At 47.6% G+C, this 20,516-nt stretch overlaps 1 protein-coding gene across 4 annotated transcripts in view; it reads right to left on the bottom strand.

Moving 5' to 3' along the window:
- Positions 1–20,516, bottom strand: part of LOC142588516 (uncharacterized) — an 87,089-nt gene that overhangs the window by 51,486 nt on the left and 15,087 nt on the right. Inside the window, exons 4-5 of one of the 4 annotated variants that reach the window (XM_075700333.1) lie at positions 6,453–6,499; positions 1,467–1,559 (exon numbers count right to left, since the gene is read on the bottom strand). The exons of 1 other annotated variant lie outside the window; for it this stretch is intronic. In XM_075700333.1, coding sequence (XP_075556448.1) covers positions 1,467–1,559; positions 6,453–6,499 — 140 coding nt within the window. The remainder of the gene's footprint in view (positions 1–1,466; positions 1,560–6,452; positions 6,500–20,516) is intronic. 2 more of the 4 variants (XM_075700336.1, XM_075700335.1) reach the window with 2 other exon arrangements.

Genomic DNA, 20,516 nt, shown 5'->3' with positions numbered 1-20,516 from the left:
GTACTTGTTGATTCACAAAGTGGCTATTTTGTTCAATTTTATCTGTATGCAGGCAAACTTCAACCAGCTATTGGCAGTGGATCAGCATTTGATGTGGTTATGCAGCTGTGCAACAAATACCTTGATCAAAAATATGTCCTCTACATGGATAAAATTTACACATCTGCGTCTCTTGTCATTCACCTGCTAGAGCACAAAACCCTCACTTGTGGCCCAACACAGAAAGATCTTCAGGAATTCCCATTTGAAGTGAACGATGCCATGTAGGGAAAAAAGGCAAAGAGAGGTGATGGGCAGTGGAAGGACAAGAGAATTGTCCACATGATGTCTACAGTGCACACTGCCGACAACATGCTGTAGCCACAAGAGAAGACAAAAGAGGTGGCGTGTGGAGTATAATTCCAATTGACTATTACACTGGGAAGCTTGGTGTGGATAAATTCGATCAACTCGTTGCATCCTGCAACATTTTGATGGAATGCCTAAGGCGGTGGAAAACACTCTTCTTTCATTGCAGTGACATTGCAGTTGTGAACAGTTTCATAATATTGTTATGGAGATATTGTGAGTATAGAAAGAGTGTATTTACAATATATATACAAAATGAGTCAGAGTAGTTAAGATGGCTGACCAGCAACAACACGCAGCAGCCAGTGTCCCATGATCTTCTTCCTCTCTCTTCTTTCAACCTTCCATAACAGGACCCCCGGGTGGTGAAGCGCCGTCTCGGCGCATTGTAGGCAAAGAATTGCGAGCGAAGTATGGCTTCAGCCGCGAAATGTGTATAACGTCAACAGGCGTCGGACTCTAGATCCATCCAACTGTAGTGGCGAAATCTCGTAATTTACATCGATAACTTGACAGAGGACTTCGTAAGGCCCTGTGTAACGAGAGAGAAGCTTCTGGGAGAGGCCAACCCGACTACATGGTGACCAAAGGAGCATCCAAGCACAAGGTGCGAACTTAACATCACAATGGCGCCGGTCATAACGCTCTTTCTGCATATGCTGCAAGGCTAATAAATGAGATTGGGTGACTTGATGTGCCCTGTGAGCACGATCGATGACTTCACAGGTGTACTAAGTTGCAACACGTGGCATAGGAGGGAGGATGGTGTCAAATGGCAATGTGGGGTCGCGACCATACAAAAGATAAAAGGGTGAATATCCTGCGGTGTCATGTCGGGACGAGTTGTACGCTGTGGGGCTCCACTCTGCGTGAGCCTAGGGCTGAAGGCGAGCTCCGGATCTAGCCCCATGCAGTCACTTTGTGGTACTCCCCAACCCGTAGCGCGAGAATCGCGGCTACATCGGGTTCGAACGAATATGGCAACCGGCGGCTTCAACTGTAATAACGTTTATTGCTACCAGCAGTAAACAACACTGGCAGAGGGGCGTCCTCTCTGTAATAAGTAATAATAGGCTGGCCTCGCTGCCCGGGATAGTGAGGCAAACGAGGTTACTCACGGGTTGCGGCAGGTACTCCAGTCCAGCAGGTTAGGGGTCCGGCGTCAGAAGGAGGGGGTCCTCCCCTGGTGGCGTTGTTTTGTAACTTTTTACCTGGATAAGAGAAATGTGCTCCTCACCTGTCAGCTACCTGCCCGCGAGTCGAGGAGGAAGGGTGCGCGCGGGTCGCGAGAGCAAGGGAGAAGCGGGAGAGGGCATAGTGCGCCTCTCCAGTTTCTATGCCAGCTCTCAATGCGATGACGCGGGGGAAGACGGGCACGTGTGCTCCCCACAACGCGAATGTCACGCAGGCCAGCGTGGCGTCCCAGTCGCGGTGATTGTTGAAGACGTACATCGACAGCATCTCTGCGATTTATCGGTTGAGATGTTCTGTAAGACCGTTCGTTTGTGGGTGGTAGGCAGTAAACAGCTTGTGCTCAGTAGCACAAGAGCGGAGGAGGTCGTCGACAATTCGAGACAAGAACGAGCGGCCGTGGTCTATAAGTAACTGTCGAGGTGCACCGTGGTGGAGTATGACATCGTGGAGGAGAAAATCAGCGACGTCTGTTGCACAACTAGTTGGCAACGTCTTTGTTATCGTGTGGCGTGTCGCGTAATCAGTAGTGATGGGGATCCACTTATTCGCTCTAGTCGTCGTCGGAAAAGGGCCAAGCAGGTCACGGCCTATGCCAAAAAACAGTTCAGAGGGAACTTCAATTGGATGGAGTCTGACAGGTGGCAGGGGAGGTTTCTTCCGGTGCTGACACAATTCGCAAGCTGCGACAAAACGACGCATAGAGTGGCAGAGACCCGGCCAGAAGAACCGGTGTTGTATGCAATCGTATGTACACAAAACTCCAAGGTGTCCCATCGTTGGTGCATCATGAAGTTGTTCGAGAATGATGGATTGTAGATGACAAGGGAGGACAAGGAGCAACTTGGCCATCAGGGTTCATATTGCGGCGGTATAGGATTTCGTCGTGCAGCACACACGACGGCATCTGGCAGCATGTCTGGCAGCACTGCCGGTGCTGCCAGATTCAGTGCGCATGTCGGTCATGTCAGTCAAAGCCACCACACAGGTCACTGGATCATGTGCAGCAGGATCGAGAGGATCCACGGAGTGACAAGAGAGGCAGTCAGCGTCCTTGTACAGACATCCAGACTTATAGTTGACAATAAATTAAAATTCCTGGAGCCGCAAAGCCCAGCGACCAAGCCATCCTGTCAAATCCTGGAGGGAAGACAGCAAGCAGAGTGTGTGGTGGTCTGCAACCAAAAATGTGCGGCCATACAAATATGGCCGGAACTTGGCGACAGCCCAAACTAAATCCAAGCACTCCCACTCGGTGATAGAGTAATTTCTCTCGGCAGGTGACAGCAGGAGGCTGGTGTAAGCTATCATGCAGTCAGTATACTAACTGTGCTAGGAACATGTGGTACAGTTGCTCACCATCGCCGTGCGGACACCAGTCTCGTTCACCGCAAACGCGTCGCCCATCTTCCCATTTGCCACAGCCACGTTGCCTTTCATCTCCTGTGGCTTTTGGCCACACTCTTTCGGGAAACTAAGAACTGCAGCGCTTGGAGGTGGTGCTGCATTGCCTACTACTGCAGCAAATCCTTTGTCTGTGCCCACAAGGAGAAGTGCAATTGAAGTTAAAATAGCTGGCGTACCTGTCCAAGCACTCGTCGACACTGGAGCCCACGTATCTGTGATGTATGTTAGCCTACGTAAACGCTTAAAGAAGGTCCTCACTGCAGCAGCTGCCCGAGTGCTTCGTGTGGCCGGCGGCAGCGCACTCGTTGTTCTTGGAATGTGTACTGCGCGTTTCAGTATAGCCAGCTGCCCTACTTCTGTTCTCTTTGCTGTGATCGACTCCTGCCCTCACAACGTTATCCTTGGATTGGACTTTTTATCCCATTATTCCGCTCTCATTGACTGTGCAACCAGTGTTCTTCAGTTAGAACTGCCTCAAGTCGCCGGTGCTCCGAGAACCGCTCCACCGCCCTTGTGTTCGCTTAACGCTGTGTGTCTGTCACCTTGACACAGTCACTTGCGTCGCTTTGACCGCACAGCCGCAGATTCCCGACGGTGAATATGTGCCTCCCCCCATCATCGATGTGCTTTTGAACCGCAACGCTGCTCTTCCGCATATGCTAGTGACGATTACTAATAACCACATCGTTCTTCCGCTTCCGAATTTCAGCCTGTGCCCTCAAGTGCTTCCAGCTGGCATGTTTTTGGCCAGCGTTTCTAATACTTCCGAATTTGACATTGAAAGTCCGGATGCCGAGAGTGGTTTCTTAGTGCCAATCGCAGCTCACAGCTCTGGTTCCCCAACGGATGACTTCACAAAGATGATTGCACCTCATCTCACCTCTGCACAGGCCACAGACATACGTCTCCTCCTCGAATCGTACCGTGACATATTTGATATTGGCAACAGGCCTTTAGGACAAACATCTGTTACTCCCCACTGTATCAACACTGGAGACACGAATCCTATTTGTCGGCGTCCCTATTGTGTATCGCATGCTGAACGTAGAGTCATCCAATCAGCAGTGGACAAAATGCTCCGCAAAGGGGTCATCGAACCATCAGTCAGCCCTTGGGCTTCGCCTGTCGTCCTTGTGAAAAAAAAAAATAAAGATGGTACCTGTCGTTTTTGCGTGGATTATCGCCATTTAAACAAGATCACCCTAAAAGACGTCTACCCACTATCACGCATCGATGACGCCTTGGACTGGTTGCATGGAGCTAAATACTTCTCGTCCATCGATCTTCGATCCGGCTACTGGCAGATCTCAGTTGATGGAATGGACTGCGAGAAGACGGCCTCCATCACGCCGGGTGGCTTATATCAGTTCAGTATGGAGTATGGAGCAAGGTATGAAGTAAAAAACCTGTGATAGAAGCATAGGCGAGAGATGCGACGAAGCGAGGCAAGAGGCGATAGGTCTAGTTTAGATTTTAGTGATGAAACGCTAGTGTGATATGAGTAATCTGAAAGAATAAATCTAGCAGCATGGTTCTGAACACATTCAAGGGCTTTAGTGAGATTAGTTTGGTAAGTGTCAAAGATAGCACATGCATATTCAAGTTTTGGTCGCACAAGCGTTTTATAGGCAACTGATTTCACGGATGGTTGTGCCATGAAGAGATTACAGCGAAGATAACCAAGAATTTTGTTAGCTGAATTAATTATGTGGCTTACATGATTTGTCCATGACAAATCTTTGGAGAGGTGAATTCCTAAGTGCTTGAAGGAGTCGGTAGTAGATATAGTACAGTTGTTAATCTTGTAGGCAGGGGGGATGTAGTTAGGTCGATGATGGAATTAAATGTGTACAGTCTTAGTAACATTTAGGGACATGAGCCATGTAGCAAACCAGTCTTGAATATGAAAGAGGTCCTCCTGAAGGAAAGAGACGTCAGCGATGGTATTAATAGGGCGGTATAGGACAGAATCATTAGCGAAAAGATGTATTACAGAGGTTACAGTGAATGGCAGGTCATTAATGTAAATTAAATTAGGAGTGGCCCCAGAACAGTGCTCTGAGGTACACCAAATAGAACAGAGGAAACCGAAGATGTAAGGTTGTTAGCATATACAAACTGTTTTTGGTTAGTTAAAGAACACTGGATCCAGTTAAGAAGAACAATTTCCATTAAAACAGCTCAGATTGGTCGGCACGCGTGGTGTTGAGGGCCATGAGTTGCGACAGTACTGGGCGACATGACCAATGCGGCGACAGGTGAAGCATATCGGCTGGTCATCCACAGTTCTCCACTCAGTCGGGTTGTGATAACGCGGAGAGAAGCGTCGGGGCGAAGCGAAAATAGTAGAAGGGCATTCGTTAGCTTTGGGACTGGCGACAGCACACACATAATGTAAACCAATGTTTTCAAGTTCCTGGTGAACAATGGCTTGTATGAGGGGAACTAAAAAAGTGGCAGCATCAGGGCTACGCGAACAGAAAGCTGCAGGCGCCATCGCATCCAGTTCACGTCGAACTATTCTCACCACGTCCTCTGATGGCGACGCATGCTGCTGTGCAGGTTGATTTTCACACGTCGACGTTGTGGCAGTATTCGGAAGAATGGCGAATGGTTGCAAGACACGTCGGCTTTTGGCCTGCTCGAATTGTCGGCACTCTTTAATGATAACATCAACTGTAGAGCAGCTTTTGCACATGAGCAGATTAAACGCGTTGTCAGCAATACTCTTAAGCACATGCCTGACCTTTTCAGCTTCTGTCATGTCGTGATCGGCTTTACGACAAAGTGCCAGCATGTGCTGGATGTACGAGACATAGGACTCTGTGGGGGATTGGGCACGGGAAGCGAGTTCCTGCTTTGCGGCAATTTTACGGCTGGCTGGTTTGCCAAACAACTCTGTCAACTTCTCTTTGCATTGGTCCCAGCTGGTTAGCTCCTCTTTGTGGTTTTCGTACTGCACCTTTGCCATGCCTCTTAGGTAGAACAACAGGTTAGTTAGCATAAGCGTAGGGTCCCATCTGTTGATTACACTCGCGCATTCGTACATGGCCACCCACCCTTCAATGTTGGCGCCATCAGTGCCGCAGAAAGTTCCAGGATCCTTGGGTTCAACAACGACAACCGAAGGTGACAGCGACGTAGGAAGCGGCAACGAAGTTAATCCCGCATGCTCACCGTCATTCATGGTGCGGAAGGTGATGCGACGTCCACTGCGGAGCTTCGTTTCCATCTGTGGTACCCCGTACCTCTCACCAATATGTTACGGGAATGTTGGGAGTATAGAAAGAGTGTATTTACAATATATATACAATATGAGTCAGAGTAGTTAAGATGGCTGACCACCAACAACACGCAGCAGCCAGCGTCCCACAATCTTCTTCTTCCTCTCTATTCTTTCATCCTTCCGTAACAATATTCCAAGAGCACTGCCAGCAACACATTTAAACGCCAAAATTTCACAGGGGCGGCCACTTTTACCAACGTTCCTTCCGGTTGGAGCTCACCCAACAGCTGCTCGAGCTTGATGACGAAGATTTTTCCCCAGCAGGTCCTGTGCCAAAAGTACAGCACCATTCTCAGAATATGCCGAAAATGAAACTGGTAAATGCGCTATGAGGAATGCAAAATTGAACAAAAAAACAAAAGTTTTGTGCAAAATGTGCGGAGTGCACTTATGCCTAAAAAAAACCAGGAACTGCTTCACCGCATGCCACGAGTGATGACGCAGTTCCTGGTTCAGTTTCTTTTTTGTATACGAAGAACAGCACTGTACTCAGTATTTATTTTTTTTTCAGGTGCTATTCCTGGGTTATCTTCAAGATGTATAGTCTGAATTTCCTTTGATGATGTTTTTGTACCGATCATGTTTCTTTACTGGTGTTTTTAACAACTGGCAACAAAAATGGCGCTTTTTAGAATTTCTATGTTTTAACATAACATTTTTTTCCTTTGCAACTTACATTTTTGGAAAGAGCATTTCATGATGTACAATTTGCTATGCTGCAATGTGTGCTGGAGTAATATTTGTAGCGGCAACAATTTTTATTCCAGGACTTATAAAACCAATCTTCTCACGTAACGAAAGAGATAAGGCTGTTAATTGGAGTGCGGTGAGGAGGAAGTAAAGTATTGTGCTAGTGTGGGAGTAGAGGTCGTGGAAAAGACAGTTCTTGCAGTGTGTTGACAGAGAAGAGATGATTTGATAGTACTAACACTTTTGTGCCAGTACTTATGAATCTAGCAGCAAGATTCTGGACAGCTTTCAACATATAATTAGGTACACCTAATGAGAGCTAGAAATTGGTGACACAATTCGAGTTAAGTAAGAATAAACGTTTCGTAAGCAAGCTTGCCGATAGACGAAGGTAATGCTGATAGCGGCCTTTTCATCAAGCCAAGTGATTTAACAGTCAGCGGCAAGTTTTAAGATGTGATCAGACCATGTGAAACGGCTTGAGTTAGTAATACCCGGGTAGCAATATATCAGCTGATGTTACAGCCGAAGAGTTAAGGGAATACCGATAGCTGCTGTTATTTTGCTTACAGGAGACACACATGAACCTGCATTTAGAAAACGGTTAGTACCATTAGCCGGCGTTAACACCAGTTGGCTATTTTGCCGAGATCATTTTGTAGTAATAGATTATAATTTTCAGACAATGTGCACCTATATGGGAGACAGCCATCTACGAATAGTCAGTCGAATTGACAATGATACTGTATATACTTGTGCAATGGTCGCAGCTTTTTTTCCCCGAGATTTGGGGTGAAAATCGGGGGTGTGGCCATTACACGGAGAAAATTATTATTTTTTTTCGTAAATATTTTCGGTGGTACTTGTCTTTATTCAACTGCAGTAGTCGCTTGTACTGGCTCTGGCTATTCTTGGCTATTACTGTAGTGCGTCACCTTCCGGCTGGAATAAGTGGCGATGCCCTGCAGACCAATGATGGCAGCATCTCGGAGGCAGCCGCTAAATCTTGGGGGCAGTGCATTTGCTACCTGGAGGCGCCAAAAACTCAGCACGGCTTTCCTTGTTTTGGCACCAATTAAAATAAAAGCTTCAAAATTCTTGCACTGCACAGCAGATAACACTGCCAACCTTCTCAAAAATGACGGGTGCAGCTTATATATGGGTAATTCTTAAATATATTCTTTTAGGAATTTTTTTTGACAAAGTTCTGGGCGTAGCTTTTATATGGGTGTGGCCATCACACAAGTATAGTACATGCAGTATGTTATTAGGAGGACATTAATAAAAATTAATAACACGGTCTCAACAGAGACACTTGTTATTTTTATAGAGGCAAAAGCTCCTGCAAACTTCAACACTTGGTGCTGCGCAACGGGTATTTTGAATAAAATTGCTCCATCTCCCTGGCTTTCTTTTGAACAAACCCAAGCCAAAGGCCAAAGCCTGATGCATTGCTAGCTACTATAATGATGTGTACCGCGGAAATAGAGCCTGCAGTAGCTGGTAGCAGCTGCGAATTCACCGTTCAACAGTCAACATGCCACCTTCTGACAATGACGATGAAGTGCCTTTTCTTCTGGCAGCACGAAGAGTGCACTCCAACCAAGCAGAGATGACCTTGGTTGCTTTTCTATAGCAACACAGCGCAAACCATTGCAGCTAGACGTTGGCTATTCTGGCCCGCCTCCTTCAATTCATCAGCTAGCAACACAAGATTGGTGACCTTGGGACAGTGCACAACAAACCCGAGCTGCCTGCTGATCAACCAGCATGTGAGGTTTCTTCGGTAGCCCTACATACTGGCCCTCCGGCCCACACCTCTGGCTGGTCCAAGTGAAGTCAGTTTGCCATTGCAGGGATCTTATCACAGGCACAAATTTTTATTGCATTTTTTTCTGCCCTGCCACCCGAGACGGCCATCGAGGTACATGACCCGATTCTCACACCTCCACAGACCAATGCGTATGACACACTGATGTCTGAGCTCCCGAGGTGCACATACCTTTCTGACCAGTGCCGGCTGGTCAGAAACTTATCTCGGCAGAAGAATTTGGTGACCGTAAACCTTTCCAACTCCTGTGTCACCTTCAACAACTTCTTGGAGACAAGGTATCTACTTTCGACCAGGACCTCCCCCATGAACGGTTCCTGCAGCACCTCCTTTTCATTGTTTGCATGGTGCTCGTGTCCACTACGGGGCTATCACAGGATCAGCTCGCCCAACTGCATCATGAAAATCACTTGCTTGAAGATTGGCTCCATGGATACCTTCTCAACGCACCCCGACTCATCAATACATCAGAAAACTGTCTGTTCAGCTAGCGGGCATCAGCACTGCTCCACATCTGGCTGCCATTCTTTGGTTAACCGGCATTCCTCAAACCCACCACAACGCTGCACTTTCAGTAAGGCCAATTGCAAGTACAAAGTTTCAATCCTAATGGGCCATCCTAACCAACTTCACTTCTTTGCTAAACAGTTCTTGGTGCCGTCCTGGATTCTGAAGCTAACACCGAGCTTTGAACAGCCTGCCTGGCTTCCACTACCAGCTGACGCCAACGCAACGCTCGTCATGGCAAGCTGCGCCGGACCCGTTTCTACGGAACATTGGAGTGCGCATCACAGATTGTGCCACTTCTGTTGCTGCAGTGTCATCAGCTGACGCCCTGGCTTCTGGGCATGCTATCTTCAACTAACAGCATCATCTTCCCTCGGATTGCGGACATAAAGCCTAGACAAACGATTGCCATGCTTAGTGGTGTTGTGCCATTACCACAAGCCCGGATTCCGAATCTGCAAGATGGAGAATTTTCCTGCGAGCGCCCTTTGGACAAACCCGGGGCTGCGCCGAAAGGCACAGCGCCCTAATTCTCCCTTGACAAGTCAAGATGCTGAGCCGTCAGGCAGTGGTGTCCTCCGGAGAAGCATCGGCGGGCAACATGTTCAAACGTGTCGCCAAGTGCCAGACAGCCCGGCGCCGTACCTCCCCTTCCCTGGAGGTCGCCGCGCCCGCCAACTTTGAACGGGGTGGCCAGCGTGGTCGCTGGTTGGACCTCTTCCGACGACCGTCGAGTGCTCACTTTGTATTGGGCCGTTTGAGTGACAATGGTTTCTGGGGGCTTATAAGCCGCGGCGCGCCGCCTGGAAAACCGGATCCGCCGACCCACCGGGAGCAGAGTGCCGCTCTCGACTGGAGTGAGATGTGTCACGCGTTTTCGCCGGATGTCGCCGTGCGGGAACAGTCGCGTTTGCTGTGAGCTCTCGGCCCCAGTGCCGATCCCTTCATGTCCTGTATAATGACCTGTATATAGTGTATAAAGTCCCTTTTGTTATTCTCACCGACGCCTGACTCGGAGTCTTCGCTACCAACGCTCTGTCACGAAACGGGTGACGAGCGCTACGGGACCACCTCAAAGTCGTAACAGTGGATGGCAGCTACGGGATTGACCGGCATCAGCTACCTCGGCGCGGTGAGTGCCTGAAGTTTACCTCAAACACCAGACTTTCTCTGACACAGGTTATAGTAGCTTAGGGAAGGATTTGGTATTGCATTGTGATAACCTTGTGTGTTTCAATCCTAGTAAGAGTGTTTTGAAAACCAGGGGATGCTGAGGGGGTAAACAGGGCAGTGTGTGAAATACTTGCATATGTCTTACTAGTAGCATTATAGTAGCGTACGGCAGGTATATTCAAAAAGGGTAAACAGCAGGAGGACAGTGTGAACGATGGAGAAGTACAAGGTGAAGGAACTTCTCGAAATTTGTGAGGAGTTGGGCATTGAGTTGGGCTCAACCAAAAGAAAGAATGCGATCCTTGAGGTCATGAGGACTGGGGACGTAACGGCTGAGGAAGCCGCAGAAGCCTTGGCGGGTATCAATGAACGTCGGGAAAGGGAGGAGAAGGAACGTTGCGAGCAGGAAAGGAAAGAAAAGGAACGTCGCGAGGAGGAAAGGGAGGAGAGGAGAGAAAAGGAACGTCGCGAGGAGGAAAAGGAGGAAAGGAGAGAGAGAGAACGTCGCGAGCATGAGCTTAAAATGAAAGAGTTGGAGATCCGAAATAACTCGCCCACGCCTGGTCTCACTTCTAATGTTCCAAGAATACGCGATCAACTTCCACCCTTTGTCGTCGGAGAGGATATGGCCAAATACCTCGTGAAATTTGAGCACGTGTGCGAACGGAATAGCATTGAGCGATCCCTCTGGGCACAGAATCTGTTAGCCTTGCTTCCTGGGGAGGCATCAGACGTAATAACTTGCTTATCGAAAGAGGCGTTTGAGAGCTACAGTGATGTGAAGGAAGCGCTACTGCGGAAGTACAAATTGTCGCCCGAAGCTTTCCGGCAGAGGTTCCGGTATGCAAAAAAGGGCAAGGAGTCGAATGTTGACTTCGCGTTTCGTCTAAAAGCCGACCTGGTGGAATGGCTGAAGGGCGAAGAGGTTTACGACGACCGCGACAAAATCGTCGAATGCCTCGCGTTGGAGCAGTTCTACCGTTGCATTGATGAGGATGTCCGGCTCTGGCTGCAAGATAGGCTAAAGGAGGTTAAGCTAAACAAGGCAGCAGAGTTAGCGGAAGAGTATTACACCCGCCGCAGCTTGCACAGCAAGGCAGTGCGCGTAGAAAAAGCAGATAGGAGAGATGGGTTTTCCGGGAAGCCCGATGAACGGAAGCAAATCACGCGTCGCGAGTTTCGGGAAGATGAGTCCCTTCCCAAAGAAACTGTAAGGGAAGGACAGAATGCATCTCAGAATGATGACGATGGTCCGAAACAGCGAAACGATACGACGCGTTCTTTTGAAAAACGGAAACCGTTAACCTGCTACAATTGCAAAAAGCAAGGGCACATCGCTGCAAGCTGCCCAGAGAGAATTGCTTTTGCAACAATACAGGAAACTCACAAAAACATACGTCTATTGGAGCCCTATGTGCAGGAAATTAAGATAAGCGGTAAGAAGTGCCGTGCGCTTCGGGACTCTGTAGCAACTATGGACGTTGTTCACCCGTCTTTCGTCTCCTCGAGTGATCTTACGGGAGAGTGCGCTAGGATACGGCAAGTGGCCGAGGAGGAGAGTGTCTGTTTGCCGATCGCAACGGTTATCATTGAAGGAGAGTTTGGGAAACTTAACACCGAAGCCGCTGTGTCAGCCGCCCTCCCGGAGCACTTTTCCTACCTCTTCTCAAATAACTCGGAGCAGCTGCTGAAGGATCAGGGCAAATCATTCTTTGCCGACGTGGCGTACATGGCGCTCACGCGATCCAAAGCGCTCCCGCTGTCGAGGGAACTTGACTTTGCGTCGGTGAGCGAAAGGCGGTGCGGCACACGGACTGATCAAGGTAACCTGAGTGGCGAGCAGTCACGGGAGAGGCAGAGCTCGGAGGCTGGCGTAGGCGAGCGGGTCCTGGAAGTGAGTGGGAGTGACGCGTGCAGTGCTAGCCGCGATATAGACGCGACGCCGCAATTAGGCGACGCGGGCTCCACACTCGCTCCGGTTTCCGCCAGCTGGCAGGAGCAGGCGGCAGTTGAAAGAGAAACTCTGATTCGCGAGCAACAGGAAGACTGTTCACTAGCCGATCTGAGGAAGAGCGTCAAACGGGGAGTGAAAAAAAGTGGGTTTCATTTGGCAAGGAATCTGGCTTATCGTACCGCCGCTACACGGATAAGCAGGGTCGCAAATATAAGCAGCTTCGGATTCCGCGAAAATATCGCCGGGAAAAATGAATGACCTCATTTGCTTCCTCAGTAGTACGTTTTCGGTCCAAGTGATTTCAAGGGGACCATTCTATTTGTCATTGTTATTGCTGATTATTAATTGTCCCTGATCTTTTGGTGTGTTGTTCATTTGAAAAGGGTTGTTTGAGCCTTGTATACTAGATCGTACACCTGCCTCTTGTTGCAGCGGGAGCAAAAAGGGGGATAGCATTTCAGTTAGGTTGATTTGGATTATAGCCTTGTCTGGTGTTTGACAGGAGACAGAGGGCACTTGTTCGTGTTGGGTGTTGCCTTTTGCCGGTTGGTTTTGCAAGCTGCAGAACGACCAACCGGGACCAGTGGCGAGAAGCAAGGGCTTAGGAACGACCCGAGCGGAGCTGGTTGAGGTGCCTGGGCGACAACGCGGTGAGCCGAGCTCCTGTCCTGGCGAGTGGGACCTGGGCACGTGAAGTGACCTGGCGTCTCGACACTGGACGTAAACTTGGACGAGCCTGACGAACGTGCGCGCCTGGCATCCGAGCCACGTGGAGGCAGCTCGTCTTCCCGGCGCCTTATCTGAGGGCGGGGATGCTGTTGTGCCATTACCACAAGCCCGGATTCCGAATCTGCAAGATGGAGAATTTTCCTGCGAGCGCCCTTTGGACAAACCCGGGGCTGCGCCGAAAGGCACAGCGCCCTAATTCTCCCTTGACAAGTCAAGATGCTGAGCCGTCAGGCAGTGGTGTCCTCCGGAGAAGCATCGGCGGGCAACATGTTCAAACGTGTCGCCAAGTGCCAGACAGCCCGGCGCCGTACCTCCCCTTCCCTGGAGGTCGCCGCGCCCGCCAACTTTGAACGGGGTGGCCAGCGTGGTCGCTGGTTGGACCTCTTCCGACGACCGTCGAGTGCTCACTTTGTATTGGGCCGTTTGAGTGACAATGGTTTCTGGGGGCTTATAAGCCGCGGCGCGCCGCCTGGAAAACCGGATCCGCCGACCCACCGGGAGCAGAGTGCCGCTCTCGACTGGAGTGAGATGTGTCACGCGTTTTCGCCAGACGTCGCCGTGCGGGAACAGTCGCGTTTGCTGTGAGCTCTTGGCCCCAGTGCCGATCCCTTCATGTCCTGTATAATGACCTGTATATAGTGTATAAAGTCCCTTTTGTTATTCTCACCGACGCCTGACTCGGAGTCTTCGCTACCAACGCTCTGTCACGAAACGGGTGACGAGCGCTACGGGACCACCTCAAAGTCGTAACAGTGGGCTTGGCAGCACGTCAGTGATGGGCCATCCTAACTGACTTCACTTCTTCACTATGCAGGTACCAAATTACTATCGCCTTTACGCTAAACGAACTGGTTACTGAACATTACTCATGCTGCCGAGCCCACGGCGCTCTCTTTGTATAGTATTTGACTGTGCTCGCATGCTACTGAAATTACTTTTGTTAGCAGGAAATATTGAGACTAATACTGGACTTGGAAATGATGCAACTGTACTTGCCGCTGACAAGTTTGATGTTCTGAAGCCGTTGCAAATCGGGCAGTCAGCCATGCTTGAGCAGTTAATTCAATGAGGTCAATCCTTGCTTATCGTGAAAAGAACGTTCAGCAACCTCAGCATACGGTTGACCAAGATTGAATCCGACTTATTGTCACTTTCAAATGTAAAGTCACCAATAAGTAACATGGAAAGTGTTGCTAATAACAGCACTGCTCAAGTAACTGGGCTGACTGACCGCAATAAACGAGATGGAAAACAAATCCCGAAGATGTAACCTGATTTTTTATGGGCTTAGCGATGCACGAAATGAGTTGTGGCGTGTTTCTGAGGAATTGAGCACTGCCACAAAAGCCTGGGCATAACTATCCACAGTTGTGATGTAGAACACGCCCACAGGCTTGGAACTTTACGGAGGGGGAACGCAGACCAATAACAGTAAAATTTGGCCACTTTAAGGATAAGGAAAGTATCCTTTTCTCAAGCCGTAAGCTGAAGGGCACCGAATACGGCATTAGTGAAGATTTCTTCCCGGAAATTCGCCTGGCCCGAAGACATCTAATCGAATTTGGAAAAGCACAATAATTTTTGTTTAAGGTGACACTCACCTCTGGCCGAAAAACTGTCGTTTATGATCACACTAAACAGTCGGTTGTCAAACGCCAATCCTAGCAGCAAGTGCAAAAGTTACTGTGGTCGACTCAGCGTATTAAGCACAATCTATCACTGCTCTACACTAACATCCACAGCCTGACACCTAAATGGTATTCGTTATGCGGCCTCATTTCCTTCAAAAGCGTGGCAGTTTGGGCGAGTTGGTATGTCATAACTGTTTAAGGCTAGTAGCGCCGCTCAGGACGAGCAAAAAAGGAAAGAGGTAGAGGTAATCAAAGGGAGCGGAAAACAGGGTGTTCCTGTTTCCGCTCTGTTTGGCTGCACACAAGAATAAAATACAGGAATAGTTAGTCATTGTGCGGCTACCTTTGTAGAAACACTTGTGCGTAAGGCCTCAAATATTATGTGCGCGAGCAAAAAGAAAAAAGGGTTTTGCGGGGTCTAAAATAGGTGCGAGGCATGAGCTAAGGGTTCTGATTATGGAGCCCCACAGGCAGCGTTAAAACAATGTGTTCTGTCTGTTCTTTCTTTACCTCACAAAAGCAAAGATATTTAAGCAGGTGCTTTTGTAATGTCCGTAGTTTCATTTCTTTTCTTGTCGTTATGATTAAAGTATGGGCTGCAACAAGGTCTATTAGCTCACTTAAAAATTGTGACATAGTGCAATAGTGTACTATGAAAAGGAGAGTGCAAATGCCTAGGACCCGAAAAAAACCGCTACTTGAAGTGAAGAGTGCCCGAAAAGCAATGATTAAAATGCAGAGGTATCTTGCTAGACATCCCTCCCTCGCTCTTCACTCGAAAACATGCTTTGATAAAGAGTCATCGTTGCTTCCATTGAAATTTTAAGAAACCGGCTCATTCTGTTATATGCAAGAAAGCCTATATGAACAATGCACTTCATATTTCTCGCTGTGAGCATGGAGGCAAATGCAGCTTCCCTTAGAAAATATTAGATGGGGAGCGCGGGAAGGGGGGTGGGGTTTGCAAGTATTAAGAGGTTCATCTTCAGTGAGAGTAATGGGACAACAATGACGTTAGATTAACAACATAAATATTAAAATTAAAATGTAGAAGGGAAATAATTACCGAGGAAACCGTTTCATTTACAGTAATAATTAGTCATTAAAAGCTCCGCAAGACGCACATAAAGATGAGATTAAAACAAGTGATTACAATTACAAAAATCAGTTCAATCGCCCAATAATAATAATATTTGGGGTTTTACGTGCCAAAACCACTTTCTGATTATGAGGCACGCCGTAGAGGAGGACTCCGGAAATTTTGACCACCTGGGGTTCTTTAACGTGCACCTAAATCTAAGCACACGGGTGTTTTCGCATTTCGCCCCCATCAAAATGCGGCCGCCGTGGCCGGGATTCGATCCCGCGACCTCGTGCTCAGCAGCCCAACACCATAGCCACTGAGCAACCACGGCGGGTTTCAATCGCCCAAGCACAGCCCAAACGTCCAAAAGAATGCGAAAGGTGAGAATGTAATGTACAGTGACACGATCGCATCGATATTTCACTCTCCCGGATGATGTATGAAGAGCAGATGCGGCAATGACGGCTCGGATTCAATCGAACGTTTGGCAGCCTACCTGATGAGTGGACTGGCTCAGGTGGCGATTTGGCCTTCTTTTAATGCTATAAAATGCCAACAGGGAGGGCATTCGTGCACACTGGAAAAAGAAGCGGTTCAATTCGCACACAAAACAGTGGGCATGTACACCTTACACTTCTGCACTCTATGACTGCCATGTTGCAGCTGAGAAAAATCAACAGCCAACCACTCTTGAGCTTCTGCTCTAGTTAGGGTGACTTCGCAGCAGAGAAATGAGACACAGCCAAAAGAAGTGACATGTATACCCACACTTCTGTGCTATAAGGGGTCATATTGGGAGTGAGAAAAGTTTACGAATACACAAAACAGTCTTGAGACTTCAGCCTAAGTTGGGGGCAACCTTACGCCCGGGAAAACAAAACAAAACTAAAGTACTCGGCAAGTACTCCTTCACTTATAAATGGCGAGGGGTAACGTTTCCAACGGTGTCACTGTTTGTGCTCTAGTGGAGCACTCCCAGACACCCTTAGAGCGCGTGGGAGTAGCGATTCCCTGTTTTCCGCTCCCTTTGATTAACCCTACCTCTTTCCTTTTTTGCTCGTCCTGAGCGGCGCTACTAGCCTTAAACACTCATTTCCTTGTCATACAGTACCATTTTATTACTAACGGAAACATGGTTAAATTCCACAACACTCGATTGCAAAATCCTTCCCGATCTATCAGAGTTTGACATTTCGCGCAAATAGCGGTTGCGGTGGAACCTGTGGTGGCAGTGTGGCTATTGCTACCCCTCGCCAGATTAAGTGCTGTTCTGTAAATGTAAGAATGCCTTCATATATGATTTGGACGTGCTGCCACACCACTTCACCGCATACACTTATCAGCTGTTGTAATCATTCACCTAGCACTGATAACTTCTTTCTTTCATTTTTTTCATGACTCCTGTTAGAACTAACAACTGCTTGTCCTAGCAGCCCCAGCTTGTTACTTGGGGGCTTCAACTTTCGAACTATAGTTTGGAGTATGGTTGCGTCATGTCTAACACAAAAAAAAAACATGGCTAACAAATTTATAAACACTTGCTTGCTTCTCAGTCTCTCGCACTAGGTAACTAAACCTACGAAAATAACTCAACATTCGTCAAATATCCTAGACAAGACCTCACATCCTGGTAATATGTTTCCTCTTACGTACGTCAGTGGTCTTAGCGATCCCACCGTCATCCATGCCACGTTTCTTTGCAATATACTCAAAAATACAATATCAAAGAAAGTACTAACACTATATGATAAAGCCATTATTCCAGAATTATTCTTGAACTTTTTGTCTTTTACAAGGAACTTGCTCTTACGTATCAGCAGCGGTCGACCGAGAGTAAATGGGCACTTTTCAAAACAGAAATACTGCATTTTAATAAGTCTTTACATCTTGACTATAACAATAAATGAAAGAGCGTGTTCCCCCTGGTTCAACACTACTTTAAAGCACTTGAACAATAAGAAAGAAAGACTATTTTGCGTAGCCTAATCTACAGGTTCTCTTTCGGTCTGGGAAAAATATAATGAAGCCACTAAACAATACAATTAATTAAAAGCACACACAAAACGTGATTTCTTTTCTACTACTGTCCCAAACATGCACTCTAATCCGCGGTGTTTTTGGACAGCGATAAAACCTGACAATAATAGCTCTATCATCTGCTCTATCATTTGACATCTGCTCTATGTGATAACTCTGGCTCACTCATCTCTGGCCAGGCTGTGGAACCGGAACTGAACCGAAAACTAGAACTGAACCCGTATTTTTCCACTACTTTATAACTGAACCCGAACCAGAACAAATTGAAGGAACTGTTCCAAACCGGTTCCGGGAACGGAGATTTCGAGCAGAGCAGTCTGGTAAAGAGAGAACTTTAATTGCTCGAAGCATTGTTGAGGAAAACAGGAGACGCTGCTGAGAGATAATGTGACAGCATCGTCCGTCCACGCTCTGCACATCCTGATAGAACCATCATAAGTCGTAATAAACAAGTTGATTTTTATCAGTCTCTTATGGTCACTGTTCGTCACAAGAAATCAGCACGCATATTAAAAAGCCTATGTGGCTCAAATAAGCACTCTGGCGCGCACCGTGTATCAGAGAAATCGACTCGCAGCCCGGGGAGAGCGTGTAGCCTTTTAAACAGTGTTAAATGGATCCATCTCTGCTTTTTCTCGCAGGCGGTGGCACCACATAGGAGTGAATAGACTCAAACGCTCTGGAACTTGTTTACGCGCCTGAACAATAGCGATGTGCATCCTGGCGGGAGAACGCTGTGGTACAGTGGACACTACGTGTATGTGCACCCCTGCTTTCTCATGAAGTGATGAAAAGACGTGGCGCATTGTATAAAATAAGGACGATTAGGGCTGTCAACCAGCCCGTGCTTAAGTCCTAACTTTTAATTAGGACTGAGGAAATGCTTCCACTTGACTCCTAGGTCAAGGCCAGTGTTGGTAGCCACGGACTTGCAGGGAGCGCGCCTGTTCTAAGCATGGCCACATCGTGAACCTCCGCACATTGGACTGACACAGTGCGTGGTGTCATGTTTGCCCCTCTCGTGTAGCAGTGCACTATTGTTGCAAGATCTCTGTGTATTGTAGCCTCTGTGTGTTGTATTGCATGCATTGCATTGTTTTGGAGAACATTGTGTGTATGTTGTTACGAGTTAAGTGAAATTGCTCTGTATTGTCTCTCTGCTGTAAGTAGCTAGTTTTTGTTTGTGAACATTTGACTTCGATCCATTCTCTGGCTTGCAATCAGCGAATGATGGGCACCAAACCAGCAGCCCTCTTTGTCACTTGGTAAATCGATTTCAGCTGAGCTTGTCACGCTAAGTCGAGGTCATCTCCTGAGAGACCGGAATCGCTACTCCCACGCGCTCTAAGGGTGTCTGGGAGTGCTCCACTAGAGCACAAACAGTGACACCGTTGGAAACGTTACCCCTCGCCATTTATAAGTGAAGGAGTACTTGCCGAGTACTTTAGTTTTGTTTTGTTTTCCCGGGCGCAAGGTTGCACCCAACTTAGGCTGAAGTCTCAAGACTGTTTTGTGTATTCGTAAACTTTTCTCACTCCCAATATGACCCCTTATAGCATAGAAGTGTGGGTATACATGTCACTTCTTTTGGCTGTGTCTCATTTCTCTGCTGCGAAGTCACCCTAACTAGAGCAGAAGCTCAAGAGTGGTTGGCTGTTGATTTTTCTCAGCTGCAACATGGCAGTCATAGAGTGCAGAAGTGTAAGGTGTACATGCCCACTGTTTTGTGTGCGAATTGAACCGCTTCTTTTTCCAGTGTGCACGAATGCCCTCCCTGTTGGCATTTTATAGCATTAAAAGAAGGCCAAATCGCCACCTGAGCCAGTCCACTCATCAGGTAGGCTGCCAAACGTTCGATTGAATCCGAGCCGTCATTGCCGCATCTGCTCTTCATACATCATCCGGGAGAGTGAAATATCGATGCGATCGTGTCACTGTACATTACATTCTCACCTTTCGCATTCTTTTGGACGTTTGGGCTGTGCTTGGGCGATTGAACTGATTTTTGTAATTGTAATCACTTGTTTTAATCTCATCTTTATGTGCGTCTTGCGGAGCTTTTAATGACTAATTATTACTGTAAATGAAACGGTTTCCTCGGTAATTATTTCCCTTCTACATTTTAATTTTAATATTTATGTTGTTAATCTAACGTCATTGTTGTCCCATTACTCTCACTGAAGATGAACCTCTTAATACTTGCAAACCCCACCCCCCTTCCCGCGCTCCCCATCTAATATTTTCTAAGGGAAGCTGCATTTGCCTCCATGCTCACAGCGAGAAATATGAAGTGCATTGTTCATATAGGCTTTCTTGCATATAACAGAATGAGCCGGTTTCTTAAAATTTCAATGGAAGCAGCGATGACTCTTTATCAAAGCATGTTTTCGAGTGAAGAGCGAGGGAGGGATGTCTAGCAAGATACCTCTGCATTTTAATCATTGCTTTTCGGGCACTCTTCACTTCAAGTAGCGGTTTTTTTCGGGTCCTAGGCATTTGCACTCTCCTTTTCATAGTACACTATTGCACTATGTCACAATTTTTAAGTGAGCTAATAGACCTTGTTGCAGCCCATACTTTAATCATAACGACAAGAAAAGAAATGAAACTACGGACATTACAAAAGCACCTGCTTAAATATCTTTGCT

The sequence above is a fragment of the Dermacentor variabilis genome, chromosome 7 (genome assembly GCF_050947875.1).
Source record: "Dermacentor variabilis isolate Ectoservices chromosome 7, ASM5094787v1, whole genome shotgun sequence".
NCBI classification, from domain to species: Eukaryota; Metazoa; Arthropoda; class Arachnida; order Ixodida; family Ixodidae; genus Dermacentor; species Dermacentor variabilis.
Note: the sequence above shows the minus strand (reverse complement) of the source record. Positions and strands in the feature narration are given on the sequence as shown.